Source organism: Eptatretus burgeri, chromosome 13 (assembly GCF_056783735.1).
Source record: "Eptatretus burgeri isolate ZD-2024b chromosome 13, Ebu_testis_v1, whole genome shotgun sequence".
Lineage (NCBI taxonomy): Eukaryota > Metazoa > Chordata > Myxini > Myxiniformes > Myxinidae > Eptatretus > Eptatretus burgeri.
Genome location: NC_140973.1, coordinates 31,738,415 through 31,757,617, shown reverse-complemented (window position 1 = coordinate 31,757,617; position 19,203 = coordinate 31,738,415). Strand labels below are relative to the sequence as shown.

General features: G+C 40.9%; 1 protein-coding gene across 4 annotated transcripts in view; it reads left to right on the top strand.

Annotated features, from left to right (window-relative positions):
* LIPE (lipase E, hormone sensitive type) overlaps positions 1 to 19,203 on the top strand; it is a 172,296-nt gene that overhangs the window by 129,298 nt on the left and 23,795 nt on the right. For all 4 annotated transcript variants that reach the window (XM_085851949.1, XM_085851945.1, XM_085851947.1 and 1 more), the window contains 2 exons: positions 7,403 to 8,238; positions 17,433 to 17,640. In XM_085851949.1, the coding sequence (XP_085708075.1) occupies positions 7,403 to 8,238; positions 17,433 to 17,640 (1,044 nt within the window). The remainder of the gene's footprint in view (positions 1 to 7,402; positions 8,239 to 17,432; positions 17,641 to 19,203) is intronic.

Sequence of the window (19,203 nt, the reverse complement as noted above, 5' to 3'; positions counted from 1 at the left end):
GGGGAGGTTGAGGTTGTGCAACTGTACTTAATGTCTTGATTTCCTGAAGTGCGTGAAGGAAGAGATCGTGTCAAACGACAGTCTGTATTAAATAAAAGTTTGTGTACTTACCTGTATAGGGAGAGAGAGAGACAGAGACAGAGAAGGATAATAATAACTAGAACTGCCACTTAATAACTGCTGGCAGTGATGACAGGGTACCCAGACGTCCGCCTTTGATACAACATGAGACTTAAATGATAGTCGCAAAGTTTCCCTTCGACAGGAGATGTGGTTCCAGAGAAAACATTATTTAATAGTGATACAAATACAGCCCTGCTTCGAGACAGCGCGGAACAGACGAGTTACGAACCGGGTGCACAAAGTGTTCAATCCAGTTATTACGTATGCAGTCAGCCCTTTTTCCTGGGGACATTGTCAGTATCAATTGAATTGCTATTCCTGTACGCTCAAACGCATGCAGGTGCAGCCAAATGAGCCTTCTGGAAAAAACAAATCTAAAAGTTCTCAGATTCAAATAATTAAATAATTCCGGCTGCCAAACAGTGTGGCCGATCAGGCTTGAAATTTTAAACCGATGTTTCCCATGTCGGCTAGATAATAATTTTGAAGTTTCACATATATTGACACCGGTTCCAGAGTAAATATTATTTAATATTTCCTCTTCAATCCAACATTGTTGCCAAACCATGTACGTTGAAATGACCTTCAGTGCAGTCAGCCCTTTTTGAATTCAAACTTTTTTTTAAAAAAATTTAAAATTCAAATTTTTGATCGAGTTGAAATTTAAACCCTTCATTCCCCATGACTGTTCCATCATAAAACTGAAGTTTCACATTTATTGATGCAGCAGTTCCAGCGTAAACATTAATTAATATTTTCTCTTCAATCCAATATGGCTGTCAAATGATGTGTTGTACATCAAAAGGGGGGGGGGGGATTTTTTTGTTCGTCATGGAGAGGCGGTCATACATGTGGAGTTTCACCTCGATCTGTTCAGCCGTTTCAGAGAAGGAGACTTTTACAGTTATTTATTTTCAATCCAATATGGCTGCCGTACCATCTGACATATTACAACATAAATTTAAATTCTCCATCTAATGGGGAAGTGGATTATGCTTGTTAGGTTTCGTGTTGATCGGACAAGATGCGTTTTTCCATCCAAGATGGCCTCCAAACCATGTGATTCGTGACATCAGAATTTTTATGGTATATGCAGGCATGGGGGTGGATTATAGTTGCCAAGTTTCGCTTCGATAGGTTATGTGGTTCCAGAGAAAACATTATTTAATATAATTCTTGAATCCAACATGGCTGCCAAACCATGTGACCAATCAATTAGAAATTAACAAACTTATATTCTCCACTCATGTGAAGTTTCCCCTTGATCTGACCAGTCGTTCTGGAGAAGATGTTTGAAGGTTTTAGGGTAAATTCAATATGGCCACCAAATCATGCGACCTATCAATTAGAAATTAACAAACTTGTGAAAGGATGTCTTGGGGAAAGTGTATGTGAATTTTTGCCTCAATCTATCTGTCCAGCTGTTCTGGAGAAGAAGATTTCTTAAATTTATTAATTTTCAATCTCAGATGGCTGATGAACCATGTGACCTTTGACATCATAAATTTACATTCTGCTTCCAATCGTATAGTGGAACATGTGTGTGAAGTTTCGTGTTTATCGGATAGGTGCGTTTTTCTATTCAAGATGGCTGCCAAACCATGTGACTTGTGAGGTCATAATTTTTACCATGTATGTAGACATGATGGAAGATGATAGTTGCAAATTTTCACTTCGATAGATTAAGCAGTTCCAGAGAAAATATTATTTAATATATTTTTTTAATCCAACATGGCTGCCAAACCATGTGACCTATCAATGTTATTCATTAACAAACTTATATCCCCTATGCGTGCAGAATAGACTTGTGAAGTTTCCCCTTGATCTAACCAGCGGTTCTGTAGAAGATGTTTGAAGGTTTTAAGGTCAATTCAATATGGCTGCCAAACCATGTGACCTATCAATAAGAAATTAACAAACTTGTGAAAGGATGTCATGCGGAATGTGTGTGTAAAGTTTTGCATCAATCTGTCCAGCCGTTCTGGAGAAGATAAAAAAAATTCAAAACAAGATGGCTGCCGAACCAAGTCACCTATGACGTCACAATAATTTTTTTCTATGGTGAATTGTGTATATGACGCTCAAGAAATTTCAGATTTTTCCCATGCAGCGTTCTACTTGACGAATTTTCACCGGGATACTGCTTCACTGATCACGTCATGAAAAATCACCCATCTTCCCCATGGGGAGTTCATTACAATGTATGAAGCGAAAATCTTTTCCATTGCACAGTTTCAGAGATACAGAGGTCCAAAGTTTATTGGTTATTTCAATATGGCGCCTGTACCACGTGACCTATGACGTCATAATTATCAATTAAATATGCTATCAAAAAAGATACATCCTCTGGTGAAAATTTCGTGTCGATCGGACTTACCGTTCCTGAGAAAATGATTATTAAAGTGAAAAAGCCCACAAATTGGCGGCAGAAAAAGAAAAATAAATAAACAGATGAAAAACAATAGGTTACCCAGTCTATCAGACTGGGTACCCTAATAAAATAAAAAATATATATATGAATGTAAGGGAGGGATCAGCATATGCCTGCATTAAATGCCTGCCAATGCCTTGCCAACACCATTCCATGTGCAAAACAAAAAGAGGGGGTGAATTCTAATCTAATGTATAAAAATAGGAGACTTCCACTTCAGGGATCGGCGCATGTGGACGATTGGGTGGCGAGCTCTCCTTCCAGTCCTTCTAAAGCTAAGTTTCCAGTCCTAAAGCGTTTTGCATATTTTGTTATTGAGATTTGTGTCAGGGGATGTGGAACTGTACTTATTTTTTTCGTGTTCATAACAGTTTTAGCGGGTAGTTGAGTTAGTTTATTGAAAGAAGCAGGGCGAGGCCTCGTGATAAGTTTAGCGTGAAGTCAGTTGGGGCCTTGGGAGTACAGTAAGTCGCCGACTTACGACCTATGCGACTTACGACCACGCCCGCGACCGCGATATGTACTGTATGTCTGGCCACGACTGCTCCGCGTCTGGCAGCGCGAGTGTTGCCCAGCTGGGCGTACGACAGTTTCTGCCCCAGCGCCCGGCAGTGCTAGCGTGTATACACTATAAATAAGGTAAAAATAAAGGTTGGCCGACTTACGACCAAATCGACTTACGGCTGGTCAGTCGTAGCCGATTGCGGTCGTAAGTCGACGACTTACTGTATGGGGGTGAAGAAGGTTATAAATAGAGACTGAAGGAGAAACGAAGAGGAGGATGTAAAATGTAACAGTTGCTCAATGTGGGTCACATCAACAATGGGGGAAGCAGAGGGTTCTTGTTGTTGTAGGAAGTGTGAGGAAATCGTCCACTTGAGGATGTTAATTACTGGGTTGAAGGAACGCATCGATAATATGCAGCAAGTAGCAGAATGTGAGAAATTTCTAGATAATAGTTGGTTACGGTTGTGGAGTGAGGTTGCTGAGGATATTTGAAGTGGTGACTGTGCAACGTGCGCAGGCAGTGGCGACGGTGCAGTGGGGGTGGGCAGTGGCAACGGTGCAGCGGGGGCGGGCAGTGGCGGGGGTGGGCAGTGGCGGAGGTGCTGCAGGTGCAGGCAGTGGTGTAGGTGCCGAAATAGAAATTGGTAGACATGAGGTATGGAAGACAGTTTTTGTGGGTGATGAGATAATTAAATATGTAGATTCTTCATTCTGCAGGAAGGATCGTAGACAGAATTCTGTGTAGTTTTGAAGCAGGAGTTAGGGACATTGAAGGAAGGGCAAACGATATTGTATCGGGTCATGGCAGGAAGAAGTTGGTTGTGGTACACCTCAGTTCGAATGATGTCGGGAATGTTTACTCCGAGGTTTTGAAAAATAGATACAGGATATTGGGTCGGTGGCTGAAAGCAAAGGGTTGTGAGGTTGTGTTTTCTTGGATTCTCCCAAGATTAGGAAATGATATAGAAATTATGAACAGAGCAATAGATGTCAACCAATGGCTGGAAGAATGGTGTAGGGAGGAAGGTTTTACATTTAGGAAGCAGTGGGAATCATTTCAGGGACAAAGGGAGTGTTTCCGGAATGATGGCTGTATGTTAAATGGAAAGAGGGTGGCAAGGTTTGCAGTGGGAATTGAGGAAATAATTCAGGCTTTTTTAGGTCAACGGAGGGTGGGGAAGCTATTAAGGAAGGAACGGATGATGTAATTGTGATGAGTAAGGTCAGTCAAGAAAATAGAATTTCAGGAAGGGAAAAGTTAAATATTTTCTACACCAATGCCAGAAGTTTAAATAATAAGATGGAAGATCTTGAAGCCAAAGTAGATAGCAAGAAGTACGATATAGTTGCAGTGAGTGAGACATGGTTTAAGGAGGAGAGTAACTGGAGGACAGGATTAAAAGGCTACAATGTGTATCAGTGTGATAGGAAGGAGAGAATAGGAGGAGGAGTAGAAGTCTGGGTAAAGGACAGCATTGCATCAAGAGAAAGGGGTGATATTAAGGATGGAATAAATGTTGAGGATTCTGTATGGGTCGAGATTAGAGATTGTAAAAACAGTAAGATACTGGTAGGATACTTTTATAAGGTTCTGAGTGTGAAGGAAGAGGAGGAAGGAGGAGTACATGAAGAATTTAAAAGGACATGTGGTAAGGGAAGATTATTGATTATGGGGAATTTTAACTTGCCAGGGATAGATTGGGTCCTGGAACAAGGAAAGGACAGAGCAGATGAGGATTTCCTAGTTTTATTCCAAGATTGCTTTTTAACGCAGTTTGTAGATAAGCCCACCAGGGGGAGTGCTGTGTTAGACCTCCTTTAAAGTAACGATCCCAATATGGTGGAGGAGGTGGAGGTTGGGGAGCATTTCGGAGCAAGTGACCACAACATTGTGTGTGAAAACATTCTGTTAAGGATTAGAGTTCAGGATAGTTGGGTGAGGCTATTAGATTTCAGGAAGGCAAACTTTGAGGGTACGAGGAGAGAATTGGGTGATGTAGATTGGGAGACTCTAACAACAGGACAATCAGCATCAGAAAAATGGGAAACCTTTAAGGACCAAATGTGTAGCGTGAAGAGTCAGTACATTCCAATGAGGTGTAAAACTAGAAGTAGAAAGAGACCAGGGTGGTTGAGCAGTGAGATTAGGAACTCTATTAAGGAGAAGCAGAAGGCATTTGTTAGGTTTAAAACATCAGGACTGGAGTTATATTTATATCACTATCGGAGTAAACGGAGGCAAGTTAAGAAAATAACTTGACAAGCCAAAAGAGAGTATGAGAAGGGCATGGCTAAGAATATTAAACATAATAGCAAGGCTTTCTTTAACTATATCAGGGGAAATGAACAGGTTCGGACCAGTGTGGGTCCATTGAGGAATAACACCAGGAGAGTGGTTAGTGATGAAAGTGAGATGGCAGGCTTATTAAACAGGTATTTTGCTTCAACTTTTACACAAGAACAGTCTGGAGAATTGCCAATAGCTGAGAGTGTCTATCAGGGTGGTGAGGAAGGGCTTTTACAGAAGATCCAGGTTGGAGTGGAGGAAGTAAAGGAACAGCAAGGTAATCTAAGAGAAGATAAGGGTCCAGATAATATGCAACCGAGAGTATTGATGGAGGTGGCTGAGCAGGTAAGCAAGATGTTAACAGATATTTTCAATAGCTCACTGGAATCAGGACAGGTACCGGAGGATTGGTGAGTTGCAAATGTAACACCATTATTTAAGAAAGGATCCAGAGAATAATGGGGAAACAAAAGACCTGTTAGGTTGACTTCAGTTGTGTAGAAGGCGTTGGAGACATTAATTAAGGACCGGATGAGGAACCATTTAAAGAAATGCAAACTAATAAAAGGTAGTCAGCATGGGTTTACCAAAGGTAGTTCCTATTTAAGAAATCTTTTTGGGTTCTATAAAGCAGTGTCTGATTGGGTGGACGAGGGAAAGGCAGTGGGCATCGTATATCTCGACTTTAAGAAGGCATTTGATAAGGTACCACATCGGAGGTTGTTAGCCAAAGTGAGGGCTTGTGGAGTGGCTCGTCAGGTAGCTAATTGGTTTGCAAACTGGCTTTGGTGGAGGAAGCAAAGAGTGGCTGTGAGTGGGAGGATGTCTTGCTGGGGGGATGTAAGTAGCGGGGTACCTCAGGGATCAGTACTCGGACCATTACTATTCATTATTTACATCAACGATTTGGATAATGGGGTAAAGAGTAAGCTTTCCAAATTTGTGGATGACACAAGGCTTGGAGGTGAGGTGGATAGCAGAGGGGGTGGTGATCAGATACAGGAAAGTATTGATACTTGTATAGATTGGGCAAAAGATTGGCAGATGTATTTTAACCTGAACAAGTGTAAGGTGTTGGGGATGGGAGGAACAATGAAAATAGAGATTATAGGATGCAAGGGGTAATTTTGGAGCGTGTCCCACAGGCGAAGGATCTGGGGGTGGTAATAGATACGGGAGGTAAGGAGATAGCACAGTGCCAGTCAGCTATAGGTTAAGCAAATCAGTACAGTGCTCGTCAGCTTTAGGTAAAGCAAATCGTTTTTTTTGGTTGTATTCGGAGGGGCTCAATTATAAATCAAAAGAGGTGGTGTTAATATTGTACAGGAATTTATTGAGGCCACATCTAGAATATTGTGTACAGTTTTGGTCACCACAGTTCCGAAAGGACAAAGATGCCATAGAGAGGGTTCAGCGTAGGGCAGGGGACTTTCACTCAGAGAGTAGTTAATGCATGGAATGGTCTTCCTGGAAAGGTAGTGGCAGCAAAAAAAGAAGATAAGTTTAAAGTAGAATTAGTTCGGTACCTAGAAGTTATGGAGATAAGGGGATATGGGGATGTTGATAAGACTTTTAGGTAGTTTGAGTATTGATGGGTGATTGTGTACGGAGTGCTGTTGGTGGGGGTCTTGTTAAGGGGGGTTGTGTGGTTGATGTGTGTTTTTAACCAAGCCCATGCCCCCTCCCCGAGGGAAAGAAAAGGAAAATAAAATAAAATAAATTAGAAAAAAAACTTAAAAAAATAAAAATACCAAAAAACTTTAAAAAACAAAATTTTCTTTTTTTAAATTTCATTAATTAAAAACATTTTTGGGCATTTTCTTCCTTGGATCTTGTGGATGGGTTGGTGTGGTATTCACACAGGCATGATGGGCTGAATGGCCTCCAACTGTGTTGGATTTCCTTGTTCCTTGTACAGCTATCTTTCCAGCAAAGTAGTGTCTCATTATAGAATGGTGCTCCTACTTTGTTATCCATCACAATGTATATCTGGTCATGAAATTTGCTTTGAACTTTTTAATTACTTTTTGTTTTTTCCTTTGTTTTGCCTACAGTTTCTCGCTCTCAGTCGGCTCTACCTTCGTCCAGTCCTGCACATCTGTCTGCATCATCCAATCAGAGCTGGAGTTGTTTCTTTACACAACTTATTCATCCAGTTGTTCCCGGAATAGATATAGACCCTTATGGCCAACCAAGCGAGACTTTCCGGTATGATCAGGTGCCTGAGCATTTGTCATTGGCAGCAGATGATGTCAAGGATAGACCTGTAAATGAGTCCTCCATAAATGAAAAGGCAACTCCCATATTTTTTGTGGGTGAAGTGGGTGAAGTGGAGGAAGTGGAGGAAGTGGAGGAGGACGAGAAAGAAAACGAGTCAAACACTGAGATGTCAGGTCAGGAGCAGGTGATGTCCTGGGAGGAGATCTTTGAAGGTGGCCTGGGGACAACTGAAGAATCATCTGAGGGACATTCAAATGACAAATCACTGTTGTCCAGTATCTGTGAAAAAGAACACAGTGATCCATGCAAGTTCATTAAGGGCTTGAAGGAAAATAAAAGTCCAGCTTTCTCTATCTTTCCTCGTGGCTTTACTCCCCTTCAAAAAATTGCAAGAGGGAAGCAAAATAAGCAAGAAGAGCAGGATGGAGAATATCAAAATGACATGAAAAGTAAGGCCAAAGAGAGAAACAAAGAAGACAGAAAGGGTGTGAGAGTTGAAAGAATTATGCAGAAGACTGATGAAGAAAGCCAAGGCAAACTTGATGATAATGATGATGAAGAAAAACAGCAGGAGTTCATTCCTTGTCCTCCTCTCACTAATGACCCCCTTGTGTCTCCACTGCTGCTGTCAGACAAGGATCTTTCTGGGTTGCCCCCAACTTACATCCTGGTATGTATACCTGCTTTTTGTCTGTCTCTTTGTGTTCTATTGGTAGTCCAAGTCAGCCATTAATTTCAGCTGTTGTAGAATTTTGTAGTTAACGTTTTAACCGACTCGATGTAAATCCTGTTACTCAAATGAAAGCCACAATTAATTCACTGTCCACAACGGAAAGTACATTACATCAGATAATTTTATTAACATAGTACTATGGAGTTCAAAACATTTAGATGTAAGCATCCACAATGATTTGCACTAAACCAAGATTACATTTCCTGGCATTTATATGCTTTTGTGGGAGTGGAGTGGGGTTGATGAGCCTTAGGCAAAATAACTCCAATTGCAATACGTGTCTTCTAGGTGAAAAGCGAATGACGTAATCATGGCAAAAGTTTCAGCGTTATCAACCAGGTCACTTTGTTCCATTGCAAGACATTCCTTTTATCAACATTTAGGTCAAAACACTCTTGGCTTAAAGGAAGCATAACTGACATCCAATTTGACTTGTAGCATAAAAATTAAATTGATAAAACACCAGCAACAATTATAATTGAGAGTACATTAATATAATTATTTTCTCCCACACAGCAATAGTCAGGCTTTGTTTTTCAGTCGTAGTAGGTTTATTTTCCCCTTTTCAGCATGATACGTTTCGATCAAAAGTCAAGCTAAAAATGAAATGAATGTTGAACATCTGTCAGATGAGTTATAAGAGTTGACTCATCATCGACTTAGTATTAATTAAAATTGAATGACTTGAGGGCTTCTTTTTTGGCAGACATGATATAAATATTTACTGCATTAATATTAAAGAATGAAGTGATACCCCAATATTTTGGTTTCACAATTAAGAAAAAAAAAAGTGAAATGATGTTGGTGAACAGACAAGAAGAACAAATACCCAACATGCATACAGTAAGGTATAATTTAAAACACGTAAATGAGTTTAAAGCCTGGTGTTGGCTTTGCGGTTAAAGTGGCTGGCCCTATGCGCCTTTACAGCGTGAAAGGAATGGTATTATTATTATCCCGCCCCCCGGAGGGAGGGAGCGGGATATTGTAATCGTCCGGTTTGTTTGTCTGTTTGTTTGTTTGTCTGTCTGTCTGTTAGCAACTTTACGGCAAAACGGCTTTAGCAAACACTATCAAATTTAATCCACAGGTGGGCAATGAACCTTGGACGACCCCATTAACTTTTGGGTCCAATTGGATCAAAGGTCAAGGTCGCCAAAAGATCAAAATCGTTTTTCGCTCATAACTTCGTAAAAAATGATCTGATTTTTTTCAAACTAAGCTTATAGTGAACCTTATTCGATTTGTCACTTATAATCCTACCATTCCTACAGTGAAAAATGCATATTTGTGAAGATCGGTAGGGTCCGATGTTTTGGGGGTCATGGTCATTGGTCAAAATTACAAATTATCCATTAAAAATAAATAAATGGGTGGGATGTGTTGTGCCGAGCACCACTTGTTATTGTTATTATTATTATTATGATTATTCTTATTACTATAATATGAATTTGAATATCGTGGGTCCATTCTAAATATTCCACTTTTGTGGAAAAGTAGGAGCATATCAGAAAAGGTAAAGATGATGATATTCAATGCAATATTTAGACTGATTTTGATGTACAGGTCATCCATATGGACATTTTCAAAAACAGAGGGAAAAAAAGAAATAAATACCCAACAAGTCCATTTCAAATACCTCGACAGTTTAAAACAGGATACATTATATTTTCTGGTTGTCCATCTGTTATCGGTTTTTGTTACCACAATACCTTGTGAACCTCTAAAGTGATTTCAACCAATTATGGGCACAGGTATGGGCTCTAATACAAAGATGAACCAATTCGATTTTGGGGTTCAACAAGCAAATGGTCGTGTGCTTTTGAGAATAATTTTGCAGACCATAACTTGAGTTGGCATCATCTGATGTTGGCTCTCTCTCTCTCTCTCTCTCTCTCTCTCTCTCTCTCTCTCTCTCTCTCTCTCTCTCTCTCTCTCTCTCTCTCGCTCTCTCGCTCTCTCGCTCTCTCGCTCTCTCGCTCTCTCGCTCTCTCGCTCTCTCGCTCTCTCGCTCTCTCGCTCTCTCGCTCTCTCGCTCTCTCGCTCTCTCGCTCTCTCGTGACCTTTAATTGATATCAAACGGAACAGTGGGTTCACATATCATACTGGCAGAGATATATCCTTCGACACAATCGTGTCAAATTCTGTTTTCTAGCTTATATTTGAAATTAGCTTCCCTTTTAAGTTTTGTTGCCTCATTTTACGAATGCTTATTAAAAAAAAAAAACTCACGACATTGTAACATGTTCCTACCCACTCCCCCATAAAAGTAGAAACAACCAATACAGGGTGTCCATAAAGTGCTTATGCAACTTTGAACTTTTATAACTTTTATATACACATGATAGAAACAGCCTGTAAATGGTGCATGAAAGCATAATTCATAAACTTTTTACTCGATACAGTTCAAAATTTTAGGCTTCAACATAACTGCTATCTTTCATAATGCATCGTTCAATCCGATTTTCCACATTATTAGGTCAGCTCGCTGACTGAATATAACCTTTCGATGTCCTCAGGTCTGTCTGTCCGTCCGTCCGTCAATTTTTTTTTTTTATCTCTTCCTAGACGTCTCGGCCGATTGAGTTCGAACTTGACACAATGATAATACTAGTTGCTCTCTATAGATTGTCTGAGCCCTTTTTCTCATTTTCTCCTCAGGGTCAAGGTTACAGGGTCATCAAGTGCAAAATGACCGATTGGTCGAATGGCCTATAAGGAAGCATTGGACGGCTATAATGCATAATTGGTTTCATGGGGATTATTAAGAAGATTTCATTCGACCAAATTAGTTTCTCATTACCTCTGTCTTCTGGCCCTGTTTATTGGGCAACACGAGGTCCGCTGATTTCAACACGGCTTCGCGTGGTTATTTTAAGTTCAATTAAATTCTGTTTTTACTTTTAATAGTCACGAAGGTTGATTAACACTCGGTTGCATCAAGTTTTGTGAAAATTGAATGTTTATATCCTCGGTCTGTGTGGAATACATTGCAGCGAGGGGTAGCTTTCATGGGCTTCTATCCATTTCCATGCCATATAACGAGGCTGTCTTAAGTTCTAGTTGATTTCTGTTTTCACTTTTGGGACCTTCTTGTATAGCTACACGTTTAATGAAGATAACTTTCTTGCAAATCTGGTCAGAAACACACTTCATGAGGAAAATATATTTAATTAAAATAACTCTGAGACTGGAAGGGACACCACATGTTTTCCGTTCACTGCTTCACCTCGTAAACTGTCCTCCTGACGGACTGCTTATCCGTAGTGTCTGTGAGATTAATGTTTATATTTTTGATGGTTTGGCGATGTGCTCCACAAGTATGTGAAAGAATTCCGGTGAAAAACGGACGTTTTAAGATTTTATTCGGGCATTGCATCCGACGGCGAGCTGGCTGGTCACGTGATGCCGCGCAGACGTGCAGGCAGCGAGTGATTGAGCTTCTCGGTGGCCCGAGGGTCATTTTTAGTTGGGATCCAGCTCTGTCCTGGATACAGCCATTAAATGCACACACTTAGATTATAATTATTTATTTCACGGCCATAAAAACGTGGGTTTGAAAATTGTATAATGATGTTGGGAATGATTCCTAGAATATGGAGATTTTTGCTTCGATCGGCCTCACGCGTTTATTTTAAATTCAATTTGAATTCTGTTTTCACTTTCCTTAGTCGCTAAGGTTGATCAACACTCGGTTGCATCAAGTTTTGTATCCAAACTGACCGTCAAACCCGCTCGGGTGTATTTTTGAAAACATTCTCAAGTTGCCTTTGAGTAATTTCATCAATTGAATTTGTGATCATAGCCCTAAGTTCATCCAAATAATGTGGTGTTGTTGAGGAAACTACAGTTTTACATAGCTTCATGAAATGTAGTCCAATGGTGACTGGTCAGGTGAACGAGGTAGCCAAGGTCCACATCCAGCGATCCACTTGTCTGGAAAGACCTCATTGAAGAACCGTCCCACATTCCAAGCGTAGTGGTACGGAGCATAGTCTTGCTGGTGCAATGTGATATGTTAATGATTGATTTGTCGGAGTTCAGGAACCAAATGCAATAATTGTGGTGGTTTCTACCACCAATCTACCACTGTAGAAGTTGCCTCACCAGAAAATATAAACACGCCCAGAAGCCCAGGGGAATTGTAGATTTAACCAGGGCTGGTGAGACCATTTGGCAAACTTGGCAGTCACCAAGCGTGGAAAATTTTGTGGTGTGGCAAAAAATGGAATTATATTCATGAAATTATATCAGTAAACAAGCAGCCATCAGCAACGGGAAATGGAAAGTCTACATCGACTGATATCCGTGACTGACATACGTCACCGACATCTGTAGAGGAGATTACAGATGTAAGTGTTGGGGCCTCTGTACAAATAATAGCTCATGATGGAGGCATTTTTATTTTATTCATTCTAATATTGGAAGCATCCAGGCTCACGTTGTGGAGTTCTGTGGGCAGAATGGGCATGGCTGGCTTTTCAACCACCTGGCTGGCTTTGGCAGTCATGACACAAAACAGATGGCACACAGGCCAGTGGCCATGGCAGGTAAAGCAGACAGGTGATGGTAGTAGAGGCTGACAAGGCCGTCACAGGCCATCAGGTAGGTGATGCAGGGAGGGGCAAGCAAGCAAGCAAGCAAGCAAGACAACCGGCTTCACCCTATTCTGCCCTAACTTAATCAATCTCCAAACCTGATCAATCTCTTCTCCCACCTACTTTGGGTCTCTCTAATCTTAATTAACTCCTGGTTCCTCTACTTTACAAATGTAGAAGTCATATTCATATTAATGCACAATATTCCTTTTCAAAAGGTAATTAGGGGAACAGATAGTGCTGTGGTGGAAATGAACTCAATTTCCACACGATCGATCGATCAGCATACCAAAGGAGAATGTTTAATTTCGTATATACGAAGGAAGAACATTCAATGATTAACTGAATCATTTGAATGAACTTCACTGAAACAGAATCATGAAGTAATCCCTCTTGTACACAATTGACATCCAAATAAACCAATGTCACCCACAGGGTGACCCGTATCTTGCCAAAAGGTGACCACGTGTGACTTCTTAAAGGTCACACTGAGGTGAACAGAGCTGCTATCCACCAGGAGCGACTCCTTGAGGAATATCTGCCTACGAGAGATTCCGATGAGAATCGTTCTACAGAGTAACCATGAAAAATATGCGTTTGCCTCATAACGTCACCAAATGACGTCATAATGTCTCAAGCTTGACATATCTAGAAAGCACTCATCGAGGTGTTCAATTTGAGGTACTACACGATATGGTTCCTAAAACTTGAAAATTTGACCTTGGGGTCAAATATGTTTGACCTTCGGCACTAACTATGAAGGTCAAGGCCAATCGCCACCAAAAATTAATCAGCTGAGCGCCAGACCATGAACTATATTCCCATGAAGTTTGAAGACGATCCGATCAAAATTACTCAAAAAATAAGGGTTTCGTCGACTCCCCTGATTTGCGACAGTGACCTTGACCTTTGACCTTGACCTTCAAAATTTTTATGTGCTGAAAGGGACCTCTATAGGCCTCTGATATGCGAAGTTACAAAAATTTCCAATGATAACTGTGCTCTGCAGAATTATTTATACGTGATTACAGACAAACAAACAAAAAAAAACATACAAGCTGACTAACATATCTTGCAAAAACTTCGTTTTGGCAAGATAAAAATGGGAGGGTGAGACATTTGGCAATTCAACTACGAGATGAGTATATAGGCATGAGGCAAAAGAACTCAAAACTGCAATACATGGCCACTTTGGGTAAGAGGGAGAGAATGATGCAATCATGGCAAAAGTTTGCAATGTTACCAGCCAGGTCACTCTGTTTTGATGCAGCGAGCAAGACCTTTTTTCATTGTAAGATATTCCTTTTATCAATATGTAGGTCAAAAGACTCTTGGGAAAAGGGAAACATTACTGACAGCCAAATCGACTACAGTACAAAAATTAAATTTATAAAGTACCAGCAACAATTCAACAAGTGAATAAAATTGAGAATACATGAATATTATTATTTTTCTTCCACAGTGCATAGCTGAAGGCTCCCGAGGGCACCTAATACACCGTCTTGCACCGTTCCTGTATTTAACAACAGCAGTAGCAATAACATCAACATGAACAAAACAATTAATTATTCTTTCATATGCCATTTAGTTTGAACTTTTATAACCTTTGATGTTCGTAGGAGAGAAACAAAGTTGCACAAGAACTTCAAAGTTGCACACCCTGTATATCCAGAATATACCATTCAAATGCCTTTTACATTTATAGCTGCTTCCAAATAAAGGGCACCTGTTGTTAAAAAACATATGGACGTGCTCGAGTAATCCTTTGTCAGCGGAAACAGCTACTCGTATTCACCAGGTTTTAGTATAGTAGTATTGAAATGTGCATGACAGAAATTTTATTGTGTGAACACTTTTATTCTACATAAAACGGTGTTTTTATTATCTCCACCACCAAAGGTGGGCGGAGGTTAAATTTTCACTCCTGTTTGTCTGATTGTCTATGAGCAGGATATCTCAAAAGGTTATGGACGGATTCTGACGAAACTTAGTGGACGGGTTGGGGTGTGTAAGAAGGACGAATTGATTCGATTTTGGTGATGAGCCGGATACGATAATTTTAAAGTGATTTTTCACCATTGAGAGTTAGGGTCAAAACGATTTCGAGCACGATATCTCAAAAGGTTGTGGCCGAACTCAGACAAAATTTGGTGGACAGATTGTGTGTGTGCCAAGGACAAATTAATTCAATTTTAGTGAAGATCCCGATTCAGATACGAGTTTTTTTTTGTTTTTTTTTTAAAGAGATTCTTCACAATTTCGATGGGGCTAAAAGCGACGTATAGCATGATATTTCAGAAAGTTGTGGACAAGTTCTGACAAAACTTGGTTGACAAAAAAAAAATGAGTTGGCTCGGTTAAGGCCCGGTCACACCTTGACGTTTTAGCCAACGTATGCCGATTTTTGAATTTTTTTTCTAAAACGCTGGCACACGTTGAATACGTTATGGGTAAGTTTTGATAACATTGAGAGCACGCTGGCATACGTCGTAGTACGTTGCCATACGTCGTTGTACGTTGGCTTTAAACGTACTTTTCGGTTGTCCTCAAATTTTTTCATGCTTGAAATTTCACGACGTATGCCGGCGTATGACTCACACGTTCCGCTACGCTGGCCACAAGTTGTAGGCACGGTCTGCGATCGTTGGCAGACGTCAACACATGCTACTTGTAAGTTAATCATAAGTTGAGACACGCCGAGGTAATGTTTAGCGTACCGAAACTTATTTCTAACCTATGATTAACCTGTTGTTGGCACGTTACGCGATCGTTGCCACATGTCGACAGACGTTGCTTTTAAGTTACTCATCGGCTGAAAGACGTCGGTATAATGGATCGTCCTTGCATCAGCGTCCACGGCCACGGCCAGGACACTTATTTGCAGCATTCTTCAAACTTTTCTTCGGCATGACGAGGATGTTCACACTTCGATGTCTAGCTTGGCTATGATTCCAATTGTCCATCGGCAGCGTCTATTTAAAATAGTCGAGTTTGACCGTTTTAACACGTTCAGAAGAAACGTTTCAAATTTCCAAACCCCAGCGTCAAAAAAAAAAAGCAAAAAAAAAAAAACAAAGGCGAGTGACAGCAATTTAAATCGTTCATTGTAAACAATGAAACTAGCTGAGTGGTACCGTTTAAAAGTCGTTGAGTGTAAAAAAAATCCAATTGTTGAGCGCAAGCTTCTACTTTCAATAGTGGAGATGCAGCCATTTAAATCGTTGAGTGGCAGCCTATGAACCTTCCCGTGGACACGCGGACGCAAGGACGATCCATCATAACCCACACCCTCACCCTCACACCCACCTACTACTGCCAACATGAACAAACTACTACTAATACTAATACTAATACTAATACTGATACTGATACTGATACTGTTACTGCTGACATGGACATCGACTCAAAAAGGACTCGAAAACACTGTTGGGTTCCCCTTTTATGAGCAGCATTTTTATATACCAATTCCCAAAACTGCTGCGAACACGTCTTTATATGGCAGTTGTAAGCTAGAAACACATTCTTTTTTTTTTGTCGATCGGAAGACGTCATTGGAATCCGTCTACATACGTCGATGTGTGTTGGGACTACGTAAAGAATTGGTTCAAAGCACGTCAAACATAAGTTAGAAATAAGTTTCGCGTAAAAAAGACATTACCGCAACGTGTTTCGACTTATGAGTAGCTTATAAGTACCCTTTGTGGACGTGTGTAAGCGTCCACATATCGTGTGTAAAACTTATCCCCATCGCATGCGAACGTGTGTCATACACCAAGTACGTCGTAAAATTTTGAACATGTTCAAAATTTCTTGACGTACTCTACTTACTACGACTTATGATAGCGTATTTAGCGTTCTACTCGCGCATACCAAACTTACCCATACCGTATTTGACGTGCCCCAACGTTTTAGACACACTTTTTGTTACGTCGGCATACGCTGGCAAGATCGCCAAGGTGTGACCGCGATTTTGACCCTTCCATTTCTACGGCAGTTATGATTTGAATCGTTGTGCGTCAGCCTTTTAATAGGCTACGCCACGACATCGTCGGCGATGCGTGCAACGCGCTATGCCTAAGTTAGACTATCGTTGGGCATCGGTTGTGTAGGCCGACAACAGGTTCAGCATTCGTTGGTATAAGTTATCTATAACACAACGAAACGTTCTGTGTAGTTACCAATGCGTTATACATAAGACCAAGTCGCTATGAATACGTCCGAATCTTTAAAAAAAAACATCAAAAGTTCAACGTAAGCCAGCGTTTTACATGAATTTTAACACGTTGCCATCGCTGGCTAAAACGTCAAGGTGTGACCGGGCCTTTACAAGAACAAGTCAATTAGATTTTGGCTTGGGTCTGGATGCAGATCCAGCTTATGAGTGCAATACAAAACGTAAACTGTTCGGCCTGTCGGAGGTATTTGCTCTACCGATTGCCATTCTAGTTTCATTATTGTTTACCGACTTTTTTTTTCCTCCTCCATCCTTTATTTTCGTATCTAATCATTTTATCCTTTGCCTGCTCTTTACAGGCTTGTGAGTTCGACCCAATGCTTGATGATTCCGTGGCCTTGGCATCACGACTCTCACCGCTTGGACGCCTCTCAGGCTTCACACTCTTTCCTTCCCTCCCACATGGCTGTCTATCACTCTCTCCACTCGCTCTGAAAGCCCTTTCTGCAGATGCTAGCCAGGTCAATGTAATTTCGACCAATGTTCTTCGTTCTTTCTTCAGTGAAGGTGAGCACCATTTATTTCCTCTTCCTTTACTGCTGTTATTTTTGACTTTTTTATTTGTACTAGCCTTGCATAACTGTCACCACGCTGACTGGTTTAATCAAAAGACAGCATTTTTCATTTAACTAACGAATTGCATGTTTCTGTGAGTCTCAATGAGAATGTTAAATGAGAAGTGAAACGTGTGGAGAAAGGATATTTTATAACACGTTGTTGTTGTTGTTGTTGTTGTTACTGTTGGTAGTGTTGATTAGCCCCAGTCAGTTATGCTCGAACAGGCCTGCTGGATAGCCGATCGATCTCTCAGGAGCTACCCAAAGATCCCTCACATATAAGATGTTGTGCTCTTGCCTTCATGGAGTCAGGGCGATGTAGTCTTCCATAATGTGTTTCATTTTGTGTGGGGCGGTCTGGCAGAGGAGGTTTCAGGTGTCATCGGTGGTGTCGTCGATTCTATGTACTGTAAAAATTGTAGGTGGTGACCACAGCAGAGGTGTGAAAGGTGAACATGATCAGACCTGCAGAGTAATTTCTCTGCATCTGTGAAATTGCCAACCAAGCGCCAACAATCGCGTCTTCACCTTTCTCGTCCAGTCACCCCTGACCAAGGCTGGTCGCGCCAATCCATTATCTTTGCGGTACTTACGTAGTACTTGCCACGCTCCATATACGCTTCTCTTGTGTTTGTGTGCTCGTCCCGATAAGGATCCTTCCGCAGGTTCAGCTACAGACACCTTGTGTCCATACATCTGAAAATCGTACAAAAAAAAAACCGGGCTGGCCCGATTCCCACAAAATTTTGGGTACATGTTGGGAGTACCCAGGGGTCAGGTCATAGACACAAGGGAAAAGAAATCTCACCCCCCCCCCCACCACAATGTGAAGGGGAAGGGAGACAATTTACGATTTTGGGCGTTGTTAGTACCCAGGGAGATGACTTGCCAATTCTCTCAAAGGCAGCAGGTGTTTCTAGTAATTCAAATTTCTGCAAAAGTAAATTGAATATCACAGTTACCTTTAAGTATCTTGCTGTATAAATATTTTCAAGTGTTTGTGTGTGCATTTGTACGTTATTCTTTCACAGTTGAACTGTAGCACCTGGAGGCCCCAAATTTTGTGTGTAGGTACTTCAGAATCTGGGCAAGGTTTTAGATACCCGACTCTCCCCACCCCACAAGGAAATGATCTGTCTATGTTTGTGTAGGTCTGAGAATAATTTAATTATTTATTTCTGCTACATCTAAAACATCAATATTCTTGATGGTTTCCTACAGTCTCAATAACTCGATCTTGGGTGGGGTACCCAAACCTGCATGGGAAGAAACTATGTCGGGGTTCAGGTACATGTGCATTGAAAACGTTGAAATCTTATACATATTTTGAAGTGTTTGTGTGTTTCTTCGTTTTCTATTTTTTTTATTTTTTATTTTTGGATACATAGTCGAGGCTCGTGGAAGAGCTATCGAGTACACTGAATGGATTTCCACGTAACGGGACGCACAAGCAACAGTAGAGACGCACGCAAAAGGAACAGTAGAGAGGGAAACACCAACAGCAGATTTGAAG